The sequence below is a fragment of the Nyctereutes procyonoides genome, unplaced genomic scaffold, assembly GCF_905146905.1.
Source record: "Nyctereutes procyonoides isolate TBG_1078 unplaced genomic scaffold, NYPRO_anot_genome, whole genome shotgun sequence".
NCBI lineage: Eukaryota > Metazoa > Chordata > Mammalia > Carnivora > Canidae > Nyctereutes > Nyctereutes procyonoides.
Window position 1 is genome coordinate 7,232,589 of NW_026575041.1, and position 26,892 is coordinate 7,259,480.

General features: G+C 47.3%; 1 protein-coding gene across 9 annotated transcripts in view; it reads right to left on the minus strand.

The window, feature by feature from the left end:
- Positions 1-26,892, minus strand: part of TENM4 (teneurin transmembrane protein 4) — a 733,541-nt gene that overhangs the window by 226,709 nt on the left and 479,940 nt on the right. For all 9 annotated transcript variants that reach the window (XM_055320381.1, XM_055320386.1, XM_055320385.1 and 6 more), the window contains one exon: positions 3,794-4,049. In XM_055320381.1, the coding sequence (XP_055176356.1) occupies positions 3,794-4,049 (256 nt within the window). The remainder of the gene's footprint in view (positions 1-3,793; positions 4,050-26,892) is intronic.

The following is a 26,892-nucleotide window of genomic DNA, read 5'->3' on the forward strand; positions in this document are numbered from 1 at the left end:
TGTTCCACCATTCATTTATTTAACGGTGTTAGTATTTTTCCAGCACCCATCATGTGGCAAGCTGTGTTGCCTACTGAAATTCCAGTGGTGATTACAATGGATTCACCATGTGTACCTCTATCATAGCCCTTGCCCTGCTGCAAGTCTGTTCTCTTAAACATATTGCTGGCTGGGCACACAGTAGGCATTCAGTGACTATGTACTGAATGCCAAGCACCACGTGGTAGGTAAGCAGTTGATCCCTTACTGTGTGCCAAGACATTTTCAGACATTATCATATACAATTGCTCCAAGAGCCTCAGGAGGCACTGCAGTGATTTAGGAGTGGCTGAAAAATCCTTGGGTGCATCTCCCTTTGAGAAGTGGGGTCTGTTGTCCCTCTCCTTGAAGCTGGTTGGCCAACAACTGCTTCAGCCAACAGAACCATGGCAGATGTGACACTGTGCCATTCTAGGCCAAACCTTGAAGAGATCAGTGGCTTCTGTCTCAGTGCCATGGAGCCCCCAGCCACTGAGTATGAAGTCCACTCCCTGCTGGGAAGACTGGGCAGGGAGGCCCTGAGACCACAGTAGAGGGTGGAGATCCACCAAGCCCAGATACCCAGCCGTCTTCTCCAAGGAGCTGGCACACGAGTCAAGCCACCCTGGCTCCTTCAAATTGTCCCACTAATAGCTAACACCACCGACTGACCCCAGCTGATGCTACGTGGAGACCAGCCCCACCGGCTTCTCGCTGTGAGGTGAAATCAACTGGTGGTTTTTTAAGCAAAGTCTGACAGGCATTTTCTATGCAGCAATAGACACTCAGAATAGGAAGTTACTAATATTTTCTCCCTTTTAGAGATGAAGAAATTTAAGGTCTAGGCCCATAGCTAGTGAGCAATGCGGTGGGGGTGTGAGCACAGGATGCATCTGACCCTAAAACCTGTGAACAACTAGATTCAGCAAAAGGACCATCATGTTTGTTCTCAAAACATCAGGGCCAAAATGCCTTCTCCGAAGTTGAGAGAAGGTACAACCTACTATATTTCCCCTCAACTCCTCCGGTGAGTAGGAGCTCAATTAGTATTTTTTCATGACTTTTTTCTTCACATGGTTGATAGGGGAAGCTGATATGTATGAAAAAAATGGGAAATCATTTTTAAATTGTAAGTAGATCTTTTAATGCCTGTGCTTTATGTTTTTTATATGATATTTTATTCACTTCCACCCAGTCTGAGAGGCATGAATTCTTATCCCACTCTACACAGGGAATTCAAGGTTTTAGCTGTCGATGAACTTGCTGGGCCAGTAGGTGCTGAAGCCAAAACAGGAATTTAGGTCCCCCGACTCCAGAGTCTATGGTCTTCCTCACCTTGACCCGCTGGTCAAAATTACCTGTGATTCTATCTGCCAGGTGTGACACTGATCTCTTGTAAACCTTGTTGGTTTTGTGCCATCAACCAGTAAGGGTCAGTATTAAGGTCCAGAATTCATTGTACCAGGCACCTCTCCCAGTTTTAAACCATCCTTAGATGCACAGAACTCTGGGGTCACAGAGGAGGCCTACCTCAAACATTTCATCTGGGTCTTTAAGAATAAGTAGGACTTTGCAAGACCAAGACGTGAGAAGGAGGGCAGCTCTAGCAGAGTCCTGTATGATACAGTTGTACGAGAGCTTTCATGCCTCTGTAAAAAGGCACAGAAGCATGAAAGGGACAGGCATCTAGAAGTCTGATAAATACACATATACACATACTTCTATACACATACACTTATTAGGTATGTATATAGATCTGTATGGACTTCTAGAAAATATTATAGATGAGCATACACATGCCACCATGTTAACAACGGTTACCATTTGGTGGTAGACATTAAGTAATTTTCTTTTCTTTTTTTCCTAAGTGTTTTATAGCACATTTATTACTTGAGTGATAAAGTCTAAGGACTAAGAAAACAAAGTTCCATGTGGTCCGTGGTCTGTGCAATGGATGTGGGAGACAGAAAGGCAGGTGTTGGCTGGCTGATAAGGCAAGAGAGGTCAGCTAAGGACCACCTCTGCATCTCATACAAGCCATCGGGAAAATGCCCCTGCTGCTCGGCCTCTATCTTCCTTCCCCTTGAAAAACCCAGAGAACCGTCTACGTTGAGTCTAAGTGAGAAAAATGAACATCCAAGACAGAGGGAGTGGCTACTGTGTTCCATGCAGAGAATCAGAACCATCAATTATTTGCTGGCTTCTCTCAGCCATGTGCAGTCATTCCGTAAGTGGAAATGATGGAGATCTGATTAAGCTACCCTGGGTGGGATGGCACACAATTATGCCACTCCCTCACTCTGAGAGCAAAGGAGGCACAGAAGGACAGCTCACACCTGACTTTAAAGGATGGCAACAGAGACAATATTAATTAGGAGACTAGGAGTGGCACAAGCTGGACCATATTTCTGAAAAATTTGCTCTTGGAAAAATGATTCTACAGGAGGAAAATGGCCAAAAAAAGATGTTGATTTTCTTTCCCTGGATCTCTCACGCTCTATGTGCAAAGATCATAGTGACGTGCCAAAGAGAATCAGGTAGGTCCACTTTCCGTGTAGATTCATTTCACCTCTTTAAACGTGGGATGACTTTTGCCCTCTTCACAGATAAAGAACAGGAGTTTGAGAACATAAAATCTAGGTTTCCCCACTACTTTTGAGTGACACGGTGGAAGATGAGGAAGTTCTAACTGTGCCAGCCACATTTAGAGAATGTAGGGAAAGGCTATTGTCCCCGAGAGTCAACAGTGCTTCTCAGTGGTAGGATCATGCACGAACCTAGTTTTTGTCTTTAGATCTTTCTGCATGTTCTCCAGTGAGCTTGTATGCCTTGATGACCATTTAAAAAAATGAAACAACTCATTTCCACTTTGGGAAAATAGTGGTTCACCAGAGAGGAGAGAGAGAGACCCTGACTGAAGTCCCTGAAGTGCAGGAAGCACTGTGTGAGGCTGGAAGGAGGCAGAGGTGGGAAGGACCGGCCAGGAGAGACCTGGAGAAGGTGCTGTGGTGTAGGGAAACAGCACCGTGCCCGAGTCTCAGCAACCTGAGTTCACATTCTAGCAACATGACCACCGCTCATGTGACCTGAGCTAGTCATTGACCCTCTCTGATGCTCAGACTCTGAAACTCCCAAATAGAATCACAGATCACAAATACCTTCTTCATAAAGCTGTGAAAATCACATCAAATCTCAAGTATGAAAGCTCTTGCAAACAAAAGTTAGTTGATGTACCCAGGCTAGGGGATTATAGGATTTGGGGTATAAAGGGGTAAGTCCGTAGGAGGTGAGGGGAAGGGAGAGGGAGCGTTCCTTGAGCACCCACCACAGGCCCGGCGGCCCGAGGCCAGGCACGGGGTGAGCAAATCACAGCTGGGAAAGGCGGGGGTGTGGAGCACCATCACACACTGACCAAGGGCCTGCTCTCTGCCGCCTTTACACACTCAGCCTCATGTACTTTTATATGAGCCCCTCCACGGCGCGGCATCCCCACTGCACACCAGGAGAGGGGACCGAGGGGGCACAGAGGGCTCGTACCTTTGTCTGCGGCAGGCCGGCCCTCCGCCTCCAGGCTGTTTGATTCGCAAGCGCCCGCTCCCCCGGCCGCACACCCCTCCCGCCGCCCTCTCCCCCTCTCCCCTGCAGCCCGGGGTCGCCTCTCCGAGCCGCGCCCCGACCCCACGACCCCAGCCTCCCGGGCGGGGAGTGGGGACCCCCGGAAGGGCCCCCACCCCCGGGCTGCGCCCGCCGGCACCCCCGCCCGCCAGCCCCGCACCTGGTCTCCAGGGGGATGTTGCTGTTGAGCAGCCAGTTGTCCTGGGCGTGGGCCGGCTCCTGGGCGCCGCCGGCGGGGGGCTCCCCCGAGAGCGAGTGGTCCGTGGGGGCCGGGCTGGGGTTGCTCCTCGGGGTGAAGTTGCCGCGGTTCAGGGAGTTGATGGAGGCCGCGTGGTGCTGGTTGGGGGTGTGCGCGTGCGGGAGCGGCGGCGGCGGCGTCCGGAGCCGCGGGTGGTTCTGCAGGCCGCCCGGGTGATCTAGGCACAAACACGCGCGGTCAGCGGGCGCCGGGCACGGCAGGCTGCGGGCACGGCCACGGCCACGGGCAAGGTCACGGCCGCGGGCAAGGTCGCGGCCGCGGGCACGGGCAAGGTCGCGGCCGCGGGCACAGGCAAGGTCGCGGCCGCGGTCACGGGCAAGGTCGCGGCCGCGGGTACGGGCAAGGTCGCGGCCGCGGTCACGGTCACGGTCAAGGTCGTGGCCGCGGGTACGGGCAAGGTCGCGGCCGCGGGCACGGGCAAGGTCACGGTCACGATCAAGGTCACAGGCACGGGCATGGGTCACGGTCACAGTCATGGGCACGGTAGGCACGGCCACGGTCACGGTCATTGCCACGACCACCGGCACAGTCGAGCCCCAGGGCCAAGTGGGCGCAGCCTGGCGGCAACGGGCACCGTGCATCGTGCGTGTCCCTGCGGCTGGGAGGTGGGTACTGACTGAGGTCCTACTATTTTCGGGGCTAGGGACACATCAACAAAACAGACAAAATCCCTGTCCCCGTGGAACTTAAATTCCAAAAAAGAGAGACACAATAAAAAGGATAAAAAACAAACAAAAAAATACAACCCACAACCACCCTCTGACGTCATCCACTTCACACTGCTTATCTGATACTTTTTGGGAAGGTTTTTCAAAGTGTGGTCCGAGACCAGCAGCTTCAACATCACCTACGAATTTGTTAGAGGCGCAAGTTCTCCGGCCCTGCCCCAGACTTATTGAACCATGAACACTTGGGTGGGCCCCAGCAATCTGATTTCACAAACTCCAGGTGATTCCAATGGATGCTAAAAGTAGAAAACGCTAACTATATATAATGGTATCTAGTAAATGAAACAAACAAGGTAAGTAAAAACTAAAGTTTACAGAGGTGGTGATAATCTGAGAACACATAAAGCAGGGAAGGGGCCTATGGCCTGGGTATGTAGGGGCAATGGTGAAATTTTAGGTTCAGTGGTCAGTGTTGGCCTGGGGAGGAGAAGGGAGTGAATTTTGAGTAAAGGGAGTGAGCCCAATTAAAAACCACCTGGGGGTTATTAAAAACTATCATTGACATTTACTGCTTTATTTTTATTTATTTTTTTAATTGGAGTTCAATTTGCCAACATATAGCATATCAGCCAGTGCTCATCCCATTACTGAGCACTCAGTATGTGTCAGGCATGATTCTGAGTCCTCTACATGTTTAAATTCAGCTGATCCTCATGACCCATTGCACAGCAGGTGTTGTTTTCATCCCCACTTTGCAGACAAGGGAATTAGGATAAGTCTTTTATTTACTCTCTTCCACTACCTGGAACAATAGGTATTATTATCACCAGATTTATAGATGTAAAATAGATTTCAAGATAAAGCCCCCACAGGGTCCAGCAGAATTTGACCTACACACTCTTTCCAGCCCTACCTGTCATCATCTCCCCCTTCTACCCTCCACACCTTTCCCCCCAGGGGCCAAGAGTTCTGCTGCAGCGACATAGTGGCTGAAACTTCATTTCCAATGAGGACAGTGCCCAGGAATGTGAGCAGTACCTTCTGAAGATGTGCCATGCTGTGCCAGCAGGAACGTCCCTTCATGGGAGGGGAGAGAAGAGAGCACGGGAGCCAAACAGGCTGAAAGCAGGCAGCCTTGGACCAGGGGAAGGTGAGAATAGCAGGGTCATTTGTTTTGTCCGCTGTCCTCAGGCAGCACTTTAATGGAGACATTTGGAGCCTGGGATGGAAGCCAGCAGCAGAAGCAGCCTCTTGGGTTGGCTGAGTGTCTCTCCTACCCTTGGCCTTTTAGGCTGCTGGCTGTAGGCCAGGGTACCGAAGCAGTGAGAGGGACTGGATCACTACTGTCCAGTGCTTAACAGGAGGCCAGCAGAGAAGGGTGACCTAGCCCTGCTCCATGCCCCCCACCAAGAGTCAACCTCCTTTTTTTTTTTTTTTTTTTTAAGATTTTATTTAGTTATTCACAAGAGATACACAGATAGAAGCAGAGACTCAGGCAGAAGGAGAAGCAGGCTTCCTATGGGGAGCCTGATGTGGGACTCGATCCCAGGACCCCAGGATCACAACCCGAGCCAAAGGCAGATGCTCAACTGCTGAGACACCCAGGTACCCCAGCATCAACCTCCTTGTGGCTTGTTTACCCAACTGATAACAATAGCTGCCGCCAGGAGCACCTACTATGTGTACCTTTACAGCTTTAACTGTTCTAATGCTCTCAACAACCCCCAGAGGGCAGTATTATCATCAGTTCCACTTTATAGATAAGGAAGCTGAGGTTTACAGAACTAGGAAATAGTCCTTATTAATCCAAAGCCTGAATTCTGTCTACCAAACCATGATCCCCAAAACACAGACACCAGCTCAACTGTCTCAGTCCATGGCCAAAGGCAGGAAAACCCCCCTCAGTAGAGACAGCAGGCATCTGAGTTCTGGGTCAGGACAAGCTGGCCTGCAAGCCTACAAACAGACCTCTGCTTTGTGACTAAGTGGGGATGCCACGGTCTGGCTTGGTAATAAGTCTTTAGAACCACTGCTGAGAGTCCTGAAATAAAGAGATTTTAAAGTAAAAGAACACTGGCCATAGATCTAAAAAACTAACTTATTTTTTTAAAGATTTTATTTATTCATGAGAGACACAGAAAGAGGCAGAGACACAGGCAGAGGGAGAAGCAAGCTCCCTGCAGGGAGCCCAATGCAGGACTTGATCTCAGGGCTCCAGGATCATGACAGGAGCCAAAGGCAGATGTTCATCCATTGAACTACCCAGGCATCCCTAAAAAAGTAACTTCTAAAAGGAAATTCTCCTGTGAAGATAAAGAATGTCCTGGTCCAAATCCTCTCTTATTTTTTGAAGCTCAGCTTAATTACCACCTTCTCCAGAAAGCCTTCCTTGATCTACCATGCCCAAAGTTCTTTTTTTCCTCCAGGGAATGCTAATAGAAACTGACCTGAACCACTCACCTTTTCCTTTTCTCTTACAGCTAGCCTACTTAAGTCCCCATCCTGCCTATTCTGATAGGTATAAAAACCCATATTCCTTCTGTGCTAGGGATCACAGTCCTACAACTGACCAGGTGCTCAATATAGGTGTATTGAGTAACTGGCTCTTGTGAGTGGTTTGGGCAGTGTATCCAAGAGAATAACCGTAGTATAAAGGACATTTGTGTACCAAAAAATCATATCAGATCACCCTGGGCTCTCTAGACCATGGATCTATGCAGCCCTTTACTGACTTATGTGGTTGTTTTGGCTGGGCCCTTTGTTCCCCTTCCCTTATCCCTTCCATTCTGAGAACATTAGAAAAGGGGGCTTTGAGGTTTCCTGGGTTCCCATGGGGAAAATTCTGTGTTTTGGGACTCGTGACTCCCCAAAAGAGACATGACCTTCCTAAGGAGCCATTATCTCTTCTGGTCTGAATGGAATCTCCTTTCTGCTCCTAAGGCCAGGAGGGAGGATAGAGGGCACAGGAATAATGGGTCCTTCTTTCTGTCCTTTCCCCTCTCCAGTATATACTCCCCATCTAGAGAGGGAAACTCAGAACTAGTTCACTCATTCAGCATTTCTTGAGTGCCTGTTCTGTGCCAGGTCTGGAAAGCCAGGCATTGGGAATGCAGTAGTGAATGACATAGAGATGCCCCAAGGGAGGCCCAACTCTCTGCTGGTTTCTACAGACTGGCTGGATGGCCTCCAGTAACTTACTTTAGCTCCCTGGTCCTTGGGCTGTGAAAGGGTGTACACATTCCTACATCACCACTTTCTGGAGGATGAAAAGTGATGGCCCTTGCTCAAGTGCCAAGTACTTGGGCTTCCACTGCTCCCTGAGGGAAGGGACCACGTGCTATCCATCTCCATATCCTTTGTCAATATTGACAGAATGTGAGTAGAGAAGAGCAAATTAGCTGGGTGGACCTCTTGCCACAAGCAATGGCTTCTCTCCTGCTACCTGGGAGTATGCATTGGTACATTTGCAAAGCTGTGCTGTAAATTCCAATTTGCACCCTCTTTTCACAGATAGAGTCTCCAAGTATATCTCTGAATCAAGCCCAGATATGAGTCATTTTTACTGTTATACTGCACACCTCTGTTAATAAAGACCACTTGCTTATCTGAGTTTTGCAAGCCTGGTTTTTCAGGGACTATTTTTGCTTCCTACAAGTTCTCAGATATATTTGCAGTTGCTGGTTCCCTCCAACACCTCAAACATTTTTTTTTTCATTTTATATGCACAAAAATCCTGAGCACTGAAGCCTCCAGGAGCATCTCCCTGAACTGAGATCATCACGAGGCTTCTTCAGATTGCTCTTCCAAGCATTAGGTAATAGAAAGAGTCAGGCTTTGATGTCAGACAGCCCTGGGTTTGTTTTGGCTATGTCACTTACAAGCTGTGTCACCTTGATCAAGTTACTTAACTTCTCTGGAGCTTCGGTTTTCTTACCACTAACTAGATCTAGATGCTACCTACATTATGGGTTTGTTATAAGAAGTAATGAGATGATGTATGTAAGGTGCTTATTAGCACAGTGTCTGTAGTACAGTAATGCTAAACATCAGCAACTATTAATTCCACGCTTATGATAAACACATGCTGAATGAATAAACTGTAAAGTGCTGAATCATCCTCATGATAATCACTGTACAACATTTACAACAGGGGTTCCAAGGCAAAAATCCTTGAGAGAAAAAGAGCAAGAAAATATCTAACAGAAATGTGGTGTTCTTTTATTCCAGCCGGATCCTATTCTGGACCTCCCACTGGCTTCTAGGAGTCCTGGTCTCAGGAGGGTGCCTGTACTTCAATATACAGATCACAAGTGATGGGAATGGCTGCAGCCCAACTCTCAGGACAAAATCAGAGGCATGGGGGCTCCATGTCTTCAAAGCACCCGTTTCTACACTGGACAAGCATGTCAGAGCAAACCAAGGTGCTGCTCTGTCCTGGGGTCAGGTGCATGCTAAGGAGAAGGCCCTTGCTGTTGTTCAATCTATCAACAACACTAAATAGCCCTCTGCTATGTGCAGAGACTGGATGATGTTTAAGATGAGGATGAGCCGCAGCCTTCGCCAACAGAGGCATGCTGCCCAAAGGGGTAAGGGCACAGCTCAGGAGTCTTCCAGACCCAGGCTCCACCCTGGCTCTGGCTCTGACAGGCTAACATAATTTAGGGCAAGTCACTTAACTTCTCTGAGTGAAGTTAAAACGAATATATAATAGTAACAGTAATAAAAGGAAGAGGGACACGAGGAAGAAGGGCTATTGTAGACTGGAAAGATGGCAATTCAGAGCTGAAACCAATACAGTCCCAGCCTTGGAGCTGCTCGCAGTCTACGAAAAAAAACAGACACTCAGATGCTACACAAAATCACAATGATGATGAAGCTGCAATAGTTAACATTTACTGAGTACTTGCTATGTGACCAGGTCTAAGTGCTGGAATCATTTAATCCTTATGGTGCCCCTACCATGAAGGTACTAATATCACTCCCCACTCTGTAGAGGAGGGAACGCAGGTACCAGCATGGTAAGCACTTTGCCTAAGATTACAAAACCACTGAGTGATGGAGCTGGGATTTGAACCTGGACAGTCTGGCTCTGCGGGCCATGCTGTTAAACACCCTGCTGTGGGGATCCCTGGGTGGCTCAGTGGTTTAGCGCCTGCCTTTGGCCCAGGGTGTGATCCTGGAGTCCCAGGATCATGTCCCACCTCAGGCTCCCTGGATGGAGCCTGCTTCTCTCTCTCTCTCTCTCTCTCTCTCTCTCTCTCTCTCTCTCTCTCTTTCTCTCTCTCTCATGAATAAATAAATAAAATCTTAAAAAAAAAAAAAACACCCTGCTGTATATATATTAAGTACGTCAACTCAGGTAAAGTGCTTATGTCACTGCCTGTCACATAGAAAGCCCTCCACAAGCGGTGGCTCCCGGGAATCTTGTTAGCTTTCCCCACGGCCCCGCTGGAGCCCCATGGAGCACTGAGGCAGCTGCCAGACCAACTGCTGGGGCTGGGGGAGGCTTCAGGAGAAATGACATCTGACCTGTGTCTAGTGGGCACAGGTGAGGCGTTTGGAAGCCCGAGAGGGAGCCAGTGAGGCTCACTGGGGCACTTGGATGAGTAGTGTGATGGCTGGGAGGGGCAGCGGCTAACCTCGGGGAGGAGATGCTGAAGGCAGCTCCAGGGTGGTTCTTGCCTGCAGGTGCTGCGCAATAGAACTTGGCCTTAATGGGGAAGGGGAGAGGGTCCCCAGTGGGCTTGAAGTGTGACATGATCACTAATGTTTGAGGAAGATTTCTGGTGGCCGGCTGGAGGGTGAGCCAGGCAGGGACAGACCACAAGCAGGGCCCAGGCTGACTGCAGGATGCCTGGCTGCTAGAGATGCTCCAGCCGAGTGGGTCATTATTCTTTCATAAGAGCACACTCATGAGAAAAAGACATGAACTTTCAGGGCTTTGGCTCCGGCAAAGAATTTTAATGTGTCAGCAGCCCTGCAAAGTAAGGCCAGCAGTGGCTCCGTGAGAGGGTGCCAGGCTAGGTGCCCACACTCAGCCCTGTGAAACTGCCAACAGGCGCCCTGCGGTCTCCCTTGCTCCAGAGTTGACGGTGACCTGGGGTGCACTGCAGTCGTTCATAGGGCCCTAAAGATTGTCAGATATGAAAGATGATGGTATTTAATTACCATAAAACACAAAAACTCCAGCTGCCTGCGAATGCCAACAGGAAGAGTTATTTGGCTCCCATTAAAATGCCATCGAGCACTGCTAACTCGGGACGGTGATGTAGCAGTGCTGAGAGCTCAGCTAATGAACCTTGGCCTACACGACCAATTTAGAGAGGCCAGAAAGCTCTTCGTCACCACAGTCGGCAGCCGGGATCTGATGGTCTGACTTCCAGCCTCAGTCTGCCTCTTTTAAGCTGTATAATCTCAAATTATTTAGCCTGCATTCTAGCTTCTCCATTTGTCAAATGTATATGAAGGCACCTTGCAAACTGTAGAGTCCTATGTAAGAGGGACAACTATCATCATCATTATTATTATTATTTAAGTATTTTATTTATTAGAAAGAGAATGCATGAATGCAGAGGGAGAGGGAGAGGAAGGAGGAGAAGCAGACTCCTCGCTGAGCAGGGAGCCCAATGTGGAACTGATCCCAGGACCCTGGGATCATGACCTGAGCTGAAATAGATGCTTAACCGACTGAGCCACCCAGGTGCCCTCACCATTATTATTATTATTAGCTTAGCACAGAATGAATACAGACTGTGAAGTCCAAAATGGAACCACTGGTCTGAGCAGGAGGCTAGAGGCTGACCTTTTTGTTCCCTCCCTGAACAAATAAATGCTTTTGGTTCACTTTCACTGCTGTGCTGTTCTTTCTGTGTCACCGCCAATGTGCAGCATTTCAAAAAGCTACTTGGCCTGAAACCCCACAGTGCCTCGTGGCAGGGAGGGCCCAGGGAAGCTGAGACTGCGGGCAGGAGCTTTTTGAAGGCTCCCCTTCCAGTTTTCTCGATGAGGGGTAGAAAAGGGCACCCCAAGGTCATAAGGTGGCTGTTTCTGCTCCTCATTCATTCAGGCAGGACAGAGTGTTGGGTGAACACAGACTACTAAAGCGCTTTGTATTGAGATGTAGTGATGAGGGGACAGCGTAGAACATCTGATGCACAGGCCTTGCTGTGTGGAGCAGTGGTTTTCCAATGGGAGTGTCTGGAAGGGAGTATTTTCTGGTTGTTACAAGTGGAAAGCACAGCTGGCACTTGGCAGGAGGGACCGGGAAAGCCCGGCGGATACAGGGCAGGTGACCCAGTGTTCCTTGGGGGCATACAGGCCAGTCAGCACTTAGAGCAGTCCTCGTTTGTGAGAATGGGTAAACAGCTGCCCTAAGATTTTATTGTTTGCCTGCTGTGCTCCCATGCCATCTGAGCTCACTCTCTGCCCTTTTCCAGGGCAGGCAGCTGACTGCTAAGGCTTCTATCACCTGGGCCCCCGTGCCCCCTGGCTTCCACAAAGGTGTAGCTAAGTGTTAGTGCAGCAGGACACTGAAATATAGAAGAAGGATGGGGGGGGTGACGCCCTCTCACCATCCTCTGCAGGGCAGCACCTTATCCTTCACAACTGTAGCAGTCTGGAGGTAGAGTGGCCTGGGAAAGCTTCTAGGAAGAACAAGGACCTGCACTGAGCACAGAAGGAGAGACAGGGTGGAGGTATGTCCTGTAAATGGGAAGGATAAAGGGGAAGGAAAGGGCATTCTAGGCAGGGAGGCTGGCAGGAGCAAGGGCCCACAGGCTGAGAGATACAGCTCCTTAAGGTGGTAAGGATGGTGTGGGGGTGAAGGGGTGCAGAGGGAGAGGCTAGAGCCCACCTGTGAGAGCTGGGGGTATCCCTGAGTGTATGGGGCCAGATAGGCAGCTTTAAGGATGCTTTAGGATCCCAACTTCTAGCCTTTTAAAGCCAAATGTTAGAGTAGTCACAGGAGTGAACCAGAATCCCCAGGCTTCATTAAAATGCATATGGGATTCCTCATCTGGCAATGAAAGCTCTCCTAGGGTGCAAGTGGGGGTGAGGGGCATCCTGCTGCCTTCCTCCACACAGTTGAACAGAGTGTCAGAGTATCTGTCAGACAGAGGTATAATCAACATTGTTTTAGGTCCTAGGATCATGGCAATTTACAGACAAACTAAATCCACAGCATCCAGCTCTATCTTTCTTTTATTTTCTCTTTTCTTTTCTTCTTTTCTTTTTTCTTTTCTTTTCTTTTCTTTCCTTTTCCTTTTCCTTTCTCTTTTTCTTTCTTTCTTTCTTTCTTTCTTTCTTTCTTTCTTTCTTTCTTTCTTTCTTCTTTCTTTTCTTCAAGATTTCACTTATTTGACAGAGAGAACAAGTGCACAAGCAGGGGGAGTGACAGGCAGAAGGAGATGGAGAACCAGACTCCCCACTGAGCAGGGAGCCCGATGCAGGGCTTCATCCCAGGACCCCGGGATCATGAGCCGAAGGCAGATGCTTCACTGACTGAGCCACCCAGGTGCCCCAGGACCTGTCTTTCTAAGTGTGTATATGAGCACCTTGGCTGGGCCACTGCTGAACCTGGAAGAACTATCTCCTAACCTACATTGGCCCAAACTTCATTCTTGTGCTTGTCCTTATCAGCCCCTAATTATCATGTGACCTTGGGCAAGGAACTTAACCTGGCTGAGTTCCAGTTTCCCCAGTTGATAAACTGGAGGGGGCAGTGGTTGTGAGTCGCCTCCATTTCTAAAATCAAGACTGTATCATTCTTGGCAGATGATCCTGGGACACTTGTTAATGAGCAGCTACTTATAAAAGACATGCACAACAAGTTGTATATTGGATTGTGCTGTGTGATTAGTCACCAACAAAGGCAGAAAGATGGAAGAAAGAGGAACACAGTGCTTCCTTCTTCCTGCCCTCTCTTCTTGCTTCCATTCCTTTTGCAAAGGTCACTCTCCACAGGCTTTGTGCTTGATACCAGGGACACAGAGGGATCAAAGTCCCTGCCTCTAAAATTGGAAAAGGCCACCTGCAGCCACAGGGGAGACTTTTCTGGGCACATGGCTTTCCTCCAACTTAAAGCTGTGTCCACCTCAGGCAGAACTTGTCCTGGGAAAGCTTTCTGGTTGTCATGTAGGTTTTTCTACCTTCCACTGTCACCTTCTTACCCTTTTCAAAAATGACCCTTAACCTGTGAGGGTAAGTCCCAAATCAGCAAGAAACCATATTTGATAGGTAAGTTAGGAGTGTGTACATGAATGTAGGGGTGGAGCTCAGTTCAGTGGGAGTCTGCAGTGTATTGGACCAGTTAAGAAGCTCATGGAAATGGAGTAAGGTGCATTCATACAAGTAAAGTGATGGTCATGCTGTGCTGATGTGCTAGAGTGGGTCCAGAGGAGGGATGGCTGGATTGGGGGTCATCCCAGTATTACAGAGTCTGATCCTCCCCTGAGTGTCTGGAGGTAATGTTTTCCCTGGCTTCCTTGATGGTAAAGAGTTTAGAAACTGTGTTCCTCCAGGTGTAGACAAAGGACCAATGCTGTTAGCCTGAAAAGATGTATGAAGGGAAAAGGCTTAAAGAAAGAGCATATGTCTAGGAGTCTTGGTGAAACACGTAAGTGTCTGATGATTAGCTGTCCAAGTTCTGTCACTTAAACCACACAGTCTATAGCTAGGAAATCACACACACACACACACACACACACACGATCACATGGTGCTGTAGAGAGTTCTAGATTAAAGAACCACCCCCAGGGCAGCCCGGTGGCTCAGGGGTTTAGCGCTGCCTTCAGCCCAGGGTGTGATCCTGGAGACTCAGGATGGAGTCCCATGTCGGGCTCTCTGCACAGAGCCTGCTTCTCCCTCTGCCTGTGTCTCTGCCTCTCTCTGTGTGTGTCTCTCATGAATAAATAAATAAAATCTTAAAAAAAAAAAAGAACCACCAGCTTTGCCATGAATTCATTCCATGACTTTGGGAGCATCCCTTCCTCTCTCTGGGGCTCAGTTTGTTTATCTGAAAAAAGGGATTCCTTCCTCTTATGGATGATCTCCTGAGGCTCCTTCCAACCTGTGACAGCCTGATTCCTTGTGGCTTCCCTTGCTGCTTTCAGGGCATTTCAGAGACCTGTAGGACACTACTGTTGCCTCCAAAAAGCTGAAGGCTAGAAGAAGGCGCAAACCTACCCCACAGGGCTTTAGGACAAAGAATCAGCATAAAGGCCAGAAGTCAACTGAGGCCACCAGCAGTCAATTCAGGAAACCCTTGTTCCTGCCAAGCTCTGCAATGGGCTGCCTCCCAAAATAGTGAGCTCCCTGTCGATAAAGCAGCAGCTTAAATAGCTAGCCTCAACCTCTTCCCTGCACTCCAGGCCTCTGCCACTCTGACGAAATAACACACAGAGCTAAACCTAATGCCTCCCTGCTCCCTGGCCCCTAATTCGACCCCTTCTGCTAAGCTTCTGATCTTACCATCACCAGCTGCTGCCAGAACTGCCACCCAGTCCACCAAACCAGACCTTGGGGAATCAACACCACCACCTCCCTCTTTTACCAGGTCCTCACTGCTCCTACTATCACCACCCTAGGTCAGGTCCCATCAGTGCATCCCGAGGCCAGGCCACAGCCAGCGTTAGTGTTCCAGCCCACAGGCTCTCCTACCTCCAATTTGTTTGCCATCCAACAGCAGGAGTGAGCTTTCTAAAAGAAAACAACCTCATCACTCCCTCATGATAAAGCTTCAGTGGCTCCCCACTGCCCATGGGACAAGACTCCTTGCCATCTGGCCTGAGCCTGCCAGGGCAGCATTCACAGCTTTCCACTCCCCTCTTTAAAAAGGTGCCAAGGTTAACAGGCTAATTATAAGCCATTCATGAAATTGCTCACTGCCTGTCTCACATCCACAGCTTTGCACATGCTGTTTTCTTAGGCATAGATGCCTTTCTTTGTTCCTTCATGTTAACTCAGATTAGGAGTAACCTTCTCTAGGAAGCCTTCTCTGACCACCACCTCCACCCCTAGTTTGGGTTGGAGGCACCTCTTCTGGGCTTTTCCAGCCCCCAGAGCTCATTCGGAGTTAGCGTATTTTGTTTGCACATCTGTCTCTCCTACCATACTCTGAGCTCCAAGGGCAGAGGTCTTATCTTAACATGTCATGGGCTGTGAGGCTAGAAACAGATGACTCTTCTCTCTGGGGTACATGGCAGGATCTCTCACCCAGGTACTGCCACTGGTTCTCAAGGGGCACAGAGTAATTTGGGCACTCTGATCTTTCTCTTTAAACTTGACCTGATGTTCTCCACACTGCACAGGAAAGACAGCTGATCACTGAGGTGTATATAAACTCTTTATATTTTAATCAACAGTCGAAGATGCCAGGAAGAGATGACAAGGAAATCATGACAACAAATCTCAAGGCTCCCAGGGGGAATGGCCCACTTTGTTGAAACTGATGTCAGCACTGAAGGGCAGGGTGGTTTATCAGGCAATTTTCCCAACGTGAGGTTCACCCCCCACCACTGTATGGCCTCATAGGAGGCTGAGCACCAGCACATGGACAGGTGAATTCTCATTAACCATGTTCGTGTGCCTTCCTGCATTGAACACCCATCAGGAATTCTGAAGAAACTGCTTTCTCTTAGAAGAAACACAGACATATTCAATGGAAGCCACAGGCTACTAGAAGCCACAGAGCATAATTGACATGGTGATTAAGTGCCATGGCTCAGGCTCAGGCTGCTTTGAGTTCAAATCTCACTTCCCTCCTTACACACTGGCCACACTACAACTCTCTTCTGGATCCCAGCTTTCATGCAGAGAGTCCCATTCAAACAACATGGTAGCCAGGAAGTTGAGTGCTAAGTCCAATGGAATTGAGTTTGAAACCAGGCAGGCTCTACCACTTCCTAGCTCTGTGGCTTCCTGAAAGTCTTGATTTCTTCATCTGTAAAATGGGGATAATGGCACCATATACTGCTTAGTGTTGTTTCAAGGATTTAAGGAGATGGTGCATATAGTCCTTAGCACATGATGGGCAAATAGAGGGACTCAGTTGAGGTTTATAAATTCATTCTTCTAGATCCTTAGAATTACATCTAATTACATTCCCCTTAGGCTAAAGGTTCTTCAAGAGCTGAGATCTTATCTGCATTTGGTCTTTCCTAGACCTTCAGCTGGCTTCCCTGTAAGGCTATTAAACTCATCTGTAAATATTGAATTAAACCAAAGTAAGCCCCTGTCTATGTAGGTCTGGGAACCAAGATGTTGTTGGGAGGAAGAGAATATTTATTGACACGTGATGATGAGCAGGACTCTCATTTCATCTCTCGAGTAACACTATGAGGTAGGTCTTAATTTCCCCATTTTACAGAAAAAAACTCCCAAGTCTCATAAATCTGCTCATGTCTTTGTCTTTGAACTTTTTCAACAATGGGATATCTCGGGCCCTAGCATTTGGGACAACTTTACTAAATATGACATCTTGATTCAAAAACAAAACAACAAAGCAAAAAACACACCCGTAGTCATACCACTTAGGAAAGGATAAAAGCCGGGGTCCCAACACAGATCACTATTCTTTCTACTCTTCATGCCCCCTAGAGGCAGCAGAACAAGAAAAAATAAATTCTGGAGTACTTAAGCTATATGTATTGAGCAATTTATTAAATGCAAAAACATCAAATATATTTTTGTTATGACTAAACAACAATCATATCAATACCTTTATAGATGAGGTGTTTGGGGGAGTACAAAAAAATTTACCGTTTGATAATACACCATAACCACAACCCTAAGAGGTAGGTGTCACTATCCTTTTATGCACAAGTGAACTGAGGCTCTTCAAGTTTACATGGCTTGCCCAGGTAGCTTCCCATAAGCAGAGACTCCAAGCCCAGTGCCCTCCACAGCCTCTAGAAACCACATGCAAATTCCTCCTACCTCAAGCAGAGAGCACTCGCTAAACCCCAGCACATCCTAGGAAGCATGGCGGCCCCTGCTCAAGTGGTCTTTACCTTCTCCCTCAGGCCATAAAAGTCCTCACTTAGGGAAAAAGGCAGAAAGTCATTCGACTCATTATACAGATCACAGAGATGCTTTTCATCATTTATGACATGATCACATGTAGGTTTTCCTTTTGATACAAGCTCAGGAGATCTTAGGCAGGTATTTCATCCATCAATGTCCATAAACCAAGACATAATAGAAACAGATAAAAGGAATTTGTCCTCCGACGTCCTCTGCAAAGGGACCGGCTCAATCCCCAGGCCACCGAAATGTAATAACAGTACTAATAATGGCCTCAGAGCACTGAAGGCCAAAAGGACAACTAGCTACTAAGCTAAGCATCTTTAACACACTTTCCCCATCTTCTCTTCCCAAGAGTCCTCTGAGGTGGAAGAGGAGCATAAGGCAGCAAGTTTGGCATGCAGATTTGAGAGCCAGACAGCCTGGGTTTGAATTCTGTCCCTGCCACTCTCTTGCTGTGGGGCCTGGTACAAGACACTTGGCTCTTCTTGTGCCCTACTTTCCTGACTTCAAATACGGAGATAAAACTCATGGGGTGGCTGGGACGATTAATGTAAAGTGCCAAGAGCATGCCCAGTACGTGGCAAGGAGTCACTAAATGCTAGCTATTACGATCTATTTTACAGACAGGGGAACTGAAGCTCAGAGAATTTGCTCGTGCTCTATAGCTACTCAACAGCAAGGCTGGAGGTGAAATCTAACTTCAACACCCATGCTCCTGATGACGATGGCATACTTTCCACACTTTACCTCGCCATCCACCCAGCATAGTAGGTGCTCCATAAATGGTATCATTACTATTATTCATACTTGAGAATGCCTTCTTAAGCGCTGCCCTCCTTGTCAGTGCCCTCCCAAGATGACTGACCCCCAACTCCTGCCCTTTCTCTTGCCATAGCCTCACGGACAGCTTACAGAGCAAGTCCCTGCAGCAAGGGCACAGACGGTGCTAACTTTATTTCAATGCAGAAAGTGTACAGTCTGTGGGCACCACCTGGGCTCATTCCCCAAGCTAATTCTTTTCTCTCAGCTGTGGAATATTTTATTTTTCCAATTTCAGAATCTACTTATGTTAAAAAAGAAAGGAAGAGAAATCCAATCAGCCCAGCTCAGGTTTGCGAAACAAATAATGCAGCCACCATAGAACCTTAATCCAACAGTTATATTCATAACCACAGTGATCACTGCTCTGCCTAATTTATACAGCCCAGGGCCTGCTAAGAAAAATGTCTCTTGACGATATAGGATGTAGTGCAGAGGCTTGCTGACACCACTGAAGGGGTGTAGATCTCCAGGCCTGGCATCTTGATGAATCTGAAGCAAATTTGGATTTGGAGGCACATCTCCCAGGAATTCCACCCACGCCGGAATGTCATACTACATTTTCTTTTTCTTTTTTAAAATAAGGAAATGGAAGAAGTACACTTTTGCCTGGCTGCTGCTTTTGTTTCCTGGAAAAAAATTAAAATAGAAAGGCCAAACTGCCTCAGTGTCCTCGAACGGAAAGGTGCTTCAGAGTAAAGCTGATATGGGTTTAAATCTTGGTTCTGCCACTCACTGGCTATGTGACCTAACTAAGTTACTTAACCTCTCTGAGAGCATCTATAAAACAGAGATAATTATACCTACTCACAGATTGAAAACTGAATGAGAGAACAGTGGGTTTCCTACTAGACTGTGGCCCTTGTATTACCAATGCCTAGTACATGTACTACTTTATTGTATGTCTGATATAAATGTTTATTGACTATGCCAACATTCCTAATGTCCATTGTTTACTGAGAGATAACTGTGCCATGGTCTGTGCTAAGTTCTTTCCATAGCACGATCTTATTTTATCCTGAAAGCAACTCTGTAAAGTATATATTAGTATCCCCTTTCCAATTCTGAGATGGGGATGCCTGCATAAGAATGAGAAGTTAGGACACTTGTGCAGAATACTACAACTTATAGAAGGGGCAACCACTGGTAGTCCAAGATCACAACAACGAAGCCAGGATTGAAACCCAGGCCTGATAACTCTACTTCTTTTTAAAAAATATTTTATTTTTTTATTCATGAGAGACACACACAGAGAGAGGCAGAGACACAGGCAGAGGGAGAAGCAGGCTCCACGCAGGGAGCCCGATATGGGACTCCATCCCAGAATCCCAGGATCATGCCCTGAGCCAAAGCCAGATGCCCAACTGCTGAGCCACCCAGGTGTCCCAATAACTCTGCTTCTTTGTCCTGCCTCCTCCTTCCACAGCACCTACCAAGCTTCATACATGGCTGACAGCAGATTCCCAGGGCCACTTAGTTCCCCTTTATTTCTCCTTTGGACCTCTAATGTTTCGGGATTCCTTGAGGCAATTCCGAAATCAAGGTAATACTTTTAGATTCTTACAGGGATTAAATCACCATTTCTGGCCAACATCTGTTGGACATTTGCAATGATCTTACTCTGTGTTAGTTACTGTGACTCCCCAGATTTCTGGACTATCCTGATGAAATCAAAGTGAGAATCAAAGTCTTCTGAATGGCTTGGGGGAGGGAAGGTGCCCACTGGGTGCCCAGGTGAGTCTGATTCGTGTCCTACCAATTATCTTAAGGTAGCAAGGTGGTCAGTAGGTCTGGGTCCTAGTCCCAGCCCTGCCATGATCTCACTAGCATGTGGTCCAGTCACCCCACGTCTCCGACCTCAGTTCCTTCCTAGGAAAGTGGAGCAAATGGAGAGTGTTGGGCCTGATTCATTTGCTCAGCAAATATTTCTGTGAGTTGTTGCCAAACTCTTTACTCCCAGAATCCTATTAATAATCCCCCCTTAATTACTCTGTATTTTAGAATATTTCATTTCTCACATGTGCTATATTCACTAATGAATCATTTATTGGTTTCCCTTTTTTTTAAAAAAAATCAAACACATGTAAAGCTGATAATCGGAATTTCTGATGGGACCAAGAGAATTCAGTCAATGGATCCCTAGCACCTGGCCCATTGCTGACATGAAATAAGCCCTGTGTTTACTGAGTAAATGGGTAAATGAATGGATGGATGGATGGATGGATGGATGGATGCTTGATATGAAGCAGAAGAGCACCAAGTGGTGGGAAAATAATGGAGTCAGAAAGGCCTGGATATAAGTTCCAGCTCCACCAATGACATGCTGTTGATCTTAGGAGAAGTCACTTAACTCTCTACGGCTCAATTTCCCATCTCTGAAAGGAGGACGATTAGATCTATCTGACAAGACTGCTGTAGAGTTGAATAATAATAATAACAACAGTAAAGAACATACCAAGGCTAATACTGTGTACACTGCATACTATGTACCAGGAGCTGGTCTAAATGCTGTACACATATGAACTCAGTCTTCATAATAACTCTATGAAGTAGTTACTATGATTATTTCTATTTCACAGATGGTGAAACTGAAATATGAAAAAGATATTGTGGAACTTGCCTCCAAGGACAGACTTGCACCACGGAGATAGGATGCAAACCTATGTTGTCTGATTCCAGAGTCAGTGTCCTCGATCTCTGCATTCTACTGCTTGGGTAGGTCATGCCCAGCACATGCTGTGGTGACTCTCATGCTAACTGAGCGGAAGCCCTAAAGGTTAGCCAGTGTAGCCTTACTGCGGTATGCTAAGCATATTTTCCACCTCGACTGTTTATAATAATGGCAATTACCCACAGCACCCCTATATTTTCATGCTCTGTAATGCCCAGGAACCACAGTTGGGATTGAGTATGAGGTACTGTCAGAGACCAGTTCTGCTGGTGACTATAACATAAAGACCTTAGTTAGTGGGTGGGAGGAAAAATGAAGCAAATGCTGTCGACTTAGCCTCCATTTCTGGAAGACATGCAGGATTCCTCTTGCTCAAGGCTGTTTCCTCCCACCATGCCTTTACCTCTTTAGTGTACCTACTGGCTTTTGCTTGTCTGGCATTTCTTTTTCTTCTTCCTTTTTTTTTTTTTCTTTTTTGAGAGAGAGAGAGAGAGAGAGAATGAGAGAGTAGGTGCACATGCATGAGTGGGGGAAGGGACAGAGGGGGAGGGAGAGAGAGGATCTTAAGCAGGCTCCATGCTCAGTGCAGAGCCCAATGAGGGGCTCAATCCCACAACCCTGAGATTATGACCTGAGGTGAAATCAAGAGTCAGGTGCTTAACCAATTGAGCCACCCAGGAAACCCCTTCTAAAAATAGAAATTCTTTCTCTGTTTTGGGGAGATCTACTCTTAGACTCTGAATTTGAATAGAACTGGCTTCAGGGTGGCCAATGAGAGCACCCCCATTCCTCTAGCCAGGGTGTCTTATTCAGGTAGGGCCATGTGACCCTGGTCAGGCCAGTCAGAATCAATCTCGGGATTTTGCTGAAGACCAGGGGGGAGTGTGGGGTGGGGGAAGAGGCATTCTTTTACCTGGTTTACAAAGCTGGTAGCATATAAGCCTGGAGGGGTTCCTTTTATCAGATGGGGATGCCTGCATAAGAATGAGGCCAAAGCAAAGAGAAACAAAGTCAAGAGACAGAAAAAGATTCAGAAAGACATTACTGGAATGCCTGGATCTAGTTGCACTGATGCAAAAATGATCCCTTAGACTCTTCAGTTATGTCACCCACTACGTTTTCTTTCCTTAAAAAACTCAGGTGGTGTTGTTTCTATCCCTACAGCTGGGAGTTCTGTCTAAAACCCCTCCACTGATTTCTCAGCCTAGAGTGCCTTTCCTAGCCCCCTCCTCAGTCATGAGGCTGAAAGTCAACTCAGAGACTGCAACACCACATCGGAGCCTTCCACACTCCTCAAACAGACCTGGCCACACCCGCTTTTGGCCCCATCAACCTGAAATCACAAGGTGTCTGCATTTGCACACCCAGTACACCAGTGCGTGTGCATGCACATGTCCCCAAGGATTGTGAGCCCTTTGAGGTGACTTCTTCACCTCCATGTCCCCTGAGCCCAGTCCAATGCTTGCCACATGGTAGGCTGACATCACCAACGTTTAAGCAAATGATCACAAACATCCCCTCTAATGAAAAAAGAATGCTCTGTTACTACTATCGGGAATGACCATTTCTACCTCATCTGAAAATGTCCTGTAGTGATGGGTGGATATTAAATAATGAGAAAACATCTACTTCCAGGTGGCAGAGCATGACCTGTGTGGAAATGGGAGCAGCTGCAGTGCCCAGCCCGGAGGCAGGGGAGGGCTGTCCGCTGGATCACAGTTCCACGGTTCGCGGCCTTGGTCAGGTTCTCGTCCTCCCGCTGCATTACTCATGGACGCTGTTACTAATCATGCTTACTCACACTGATTTCTTTTTTCTCCCTGAGGACGAACTACCTCATCCCTCCCTAATTTAATGGCTGAAATTAGGCAAAAGCAGCCATCTGATACATGTTAGGCATCACCCCAGAAAGGAAGTCATCACACAAGATATTACAAAAAAACCTTTTAATGTTTCCATTCTCTTAACTGCCCATGCAAATCAGGTAGAAGAATTCCAAATGGAGAAAAAGATGCTCGAAGCTGTGGCTGTCATGACCTTTCCTGTGTCAGGTCACCGGGAGAACGTACCTTTGCGCTGGGCTGTTTCTCCCCAGCAGCAAATGCTGAGCCTCCTGCGTGTCAGATACATCACATGCGCTCTCATTGGGGTTACAGCACAGGGAAGTTTTATCGCCATCACCCTCAGTTCATAAATGAGGAAACTGAGGCTCGCAGAAGTGAAAGGATTAGCCGGAGGTTAGCCAGTGAGTGATGGATTCAAACCTAGGACTAGCTTGACTCTATGATCTCTTTCTACCTCTCTCTACGGGCTAGCTCTTCTCCCTCTTCCCAGGGCCCCCGATTGACACTGCAAGTTAAAGGGATTCGGGGAAGCTGGCAATAGCCAGTCCTGTGAACACTGGCATTTTTATGACGCGTTGGGTCTCACCTATGCTCTGGCTGACTTAAGCTTGTGGAAGAATGAAGGTGATGCCTGGGTCTGTCATCTCTGGATCCCTAGATACAGGAGATACCTCAGCTCTGTAGAGCTGGATCTGGGCAGGCGATGTCGTGTCACAGTGACCATGTCCAGTAACAACTGGACTGCACCCAAGGGAACTTCAGATATACATCTCTGTTTCTCCCTCTCTAGAACTCAAATGTGGCATTTAGAAATATTTCTAAATGTCAAAAACTACCATGAAGATAGAGTCTGACTGCCCCCCTCACTCACACTTGAGGTCTGAGCCATAATTACAGACGCTCCCTCTTTGATGCTGCACGTTTGCCTTGTCTGAGCCCATCTGTGCAGCATAGCAGGGCTGTAACCACACAGTCAGGCACTGCAGGCAGGCTCCCGGGGCAATCCTGCTCTCCTAGTGGACTGACAGGGAAGGCCTGGACACGGGAGGCATAGGGCCAAGGCAAGGAGGGAGGTGTCAGTCCTCGGGAGCCTGGTGTCTGGTTGACGGCTGAAGACAATTGCCCTTCTGGACACATCATTAGGCTGAGATCATACTGCCTGTTTCACTTGTGATCTTGGACTTTTCCTGAAGATCATGAGTATTCCCTCAGAGACCTCAAACCACAGACTGTTTCCTTCTCTGACCTCAGGGTACAGAGTCAAGTCAACCCACTCTTACTGGTACCTCCTGTTACAATGCTATGTGATAGGCATGGAGGGAGGGGGGGAGAAGCATGAATAGCATCCCTGGAAACAAAGCACCAAATCTCCTGATGGAGACAGCCTTGGAGGCAGTGAATCCTAACCAGATGCAGTACGGGGACTGCTGCTATCAGGGTGTATCTGGAGTGTGATGGAGCTGGAAGGGACTCATGTTCTCTTGCAAAACTGGGAGGATGCCTAGGAAAAAGTGATGCCAACATGCAGCAGGCACTCTGCAGAATGCTTCCATGCCTGGCCTTGGAGCCAATCTCCAGAGGTCCTGAAGGATAGGTAGAGTCAAATGATAGAGAACATGTATAAAATATGCAGGGACAACTTGAGCAAAGGCAGGCAGGCAGAAAATAAAGGGAGTGCGGTCTGTAACACTCAAAAGGCAATTAATTAAGCCCTGCCCTTCTGATGTCTTTATGATGATGGTTCTTATTACTTAACTCTTCCTGGGTTTTTGCCCAGTGTCTCCAGCTAGGCCAGTGTGTCTGCACACTTCTTTAAATCTCCGTTTGTACCCAGAGCCCACACAGTGTTCTGCATGCAACAAAACAGGACTCAACCGTCCCTGCCAAACTGAGGACTACATTCTTATATGATAAAGAACACTGACCAGATGGACACAAGAGCAAATCTCATTTCTGAGTGACCTATCTGAAGGCAGGTTTTAACATCAGAAAGAAAATACTTTGCTTGGCAACACAAAAACTAAGAGTGAAAGAATGCCACAATGTGGAAGCCCTGGTTATGTGTCGATGGTGTGATCCTAGCTCAGCATGTATCATAACCCCAAAGGTCTAGGACCTCAGGTATCAGGAAGGGAGTCAACCAGAAGTGTTTCTGAAGTACAAACCACAAACAGCAGCACCAGGGAGGTAGAAACAGATCAGAGTTGATGTTAGACTGAAGAGAGGGAGGAGGAGGTTTGCAGAGTATACAGCATCATGTCTGGCATAGAGCTGGTGCTCATGGTCCCCTTGACATCACCAGCATCCTTATTGCTAGCTCCTCAGTCCAGTATCAGCTGAGCCAGGAATTCCTTTCTCATTGTTATTCCTCGAACACCCCTTATAAGCCAGGCATTGGCAGCACAGAGGATACAATGATGAACTAGAATGGTTGGTCCCCATTCTTAAGTGGAAGCCAAAGCAGTAAAGAATGAAAAGCCAAGGGCAGCAGGCAGCAGGATATGGTCAGGGTCTGCTCAGTGGGCGAATGAGCACTGCAGTCATGTGGGGCCCCACACTCTAAGGCCCCTGTGCTTGATTTGATGTGCTGTAGCCATCTTGAAATTCTTAAAAATTTCTGAACAATGGAACATGTATTTTCATTTTGCAGTGGGTCCCACAAATGATGTAGCTAGCATGTCCTGGATACAGGAAAGAGCTCTGCTGTCTGATTTCCATCCTGCCATAGAGTAGTAACAATGTGATCTGGGGAAGTGATCTCCCCTCAAGGTGCATGAGTGATCCAAGGGTGATCCCATCCCCTGGGCCAGCGAGTGGGTCAGGAATGAGCCTCTGACAAAATTTTGGCTGGTGAACTTTGAGGGGGATGTTTTCTGGATGTTCCAGGAAAAATTACTCTTTTGTTTTTAAGACTGAACAATGGTAAGCTGGTGTCTCTTGCTCATTAAATGAACAAAAAGCAGCATGACTCTGCATGGCACTAGCAACCATCCTACAACTACAAGGAGGAACCAGCCTAAGGATGACAGAGCAGAAACAAGAAGAGAACCTGAGTCCTTGATGATACTGTTGGTCCTGGAACAACCAACCCTGTAGCCACCCTACCTCTGAGTTTCCTTTTATATGTCACAATATATGTCCTGACACTTGAGTGTTTTCTGTTAATTGCAGCCTAAAGCATCTTAACTGACACTGAGTTAACCAACTTTGCTTTAAATCCTGATTCTGTCACTCACTAATAGTACACCTTTGGGCAAATCCCACTTTCTCTCCTCCACTGGAAAATGAGGGCAAGTAATCCCATTTTATAAGATTGTAGTAAACATCACAGGAGGCAATGCTAGTGAAGATGTTTGGACAGCGTCTGGCACATAGCAGGGGATCAATCAATGATAGGTATTATGATGATGATAACATTTGGACCTAATAGATAGCTGTCTACCACTGCATCTCCTGGTGGAATTGGTTATGAGCTAAATTTCCCAACTGTAAATAAAAATAGAAATATTTTTTTAAAAAATCTTTTTACATAAATAGCGACTTGTAACTATACTAATAAAATTTAATAAATTGACAAATAAATTCAAGCACTTAGTACATGATAGACATAGTTGGTAAGTTGCTTTTTCAGAATCTGGACATCCCCTGGTCCCCCCATTACATCAGGATTTTCCTCTCTACAAATGCTAATATCTAGGTTCATCTCTACATGTTAAGGTGGTAAAGCTGTGACTTTGTATAATTGAAACTAATTTCATACCCATTGCCACTGATATAAACCCTGTTTTTTTTTTCTTAAAGATGTTATTATTTATTCATGATAGACACACAGAGACAGGCAGAGACATAGACAGAGGGAGATCCAGGCTCCTCACAGGGAGCCTGATATGGGACTTGATCTCAGGACCCAAGGATCACAAAGGCAGATGCTCAACCACTGAGCCAAAGGCAGATGCTCAACCACTGAGCCACCCA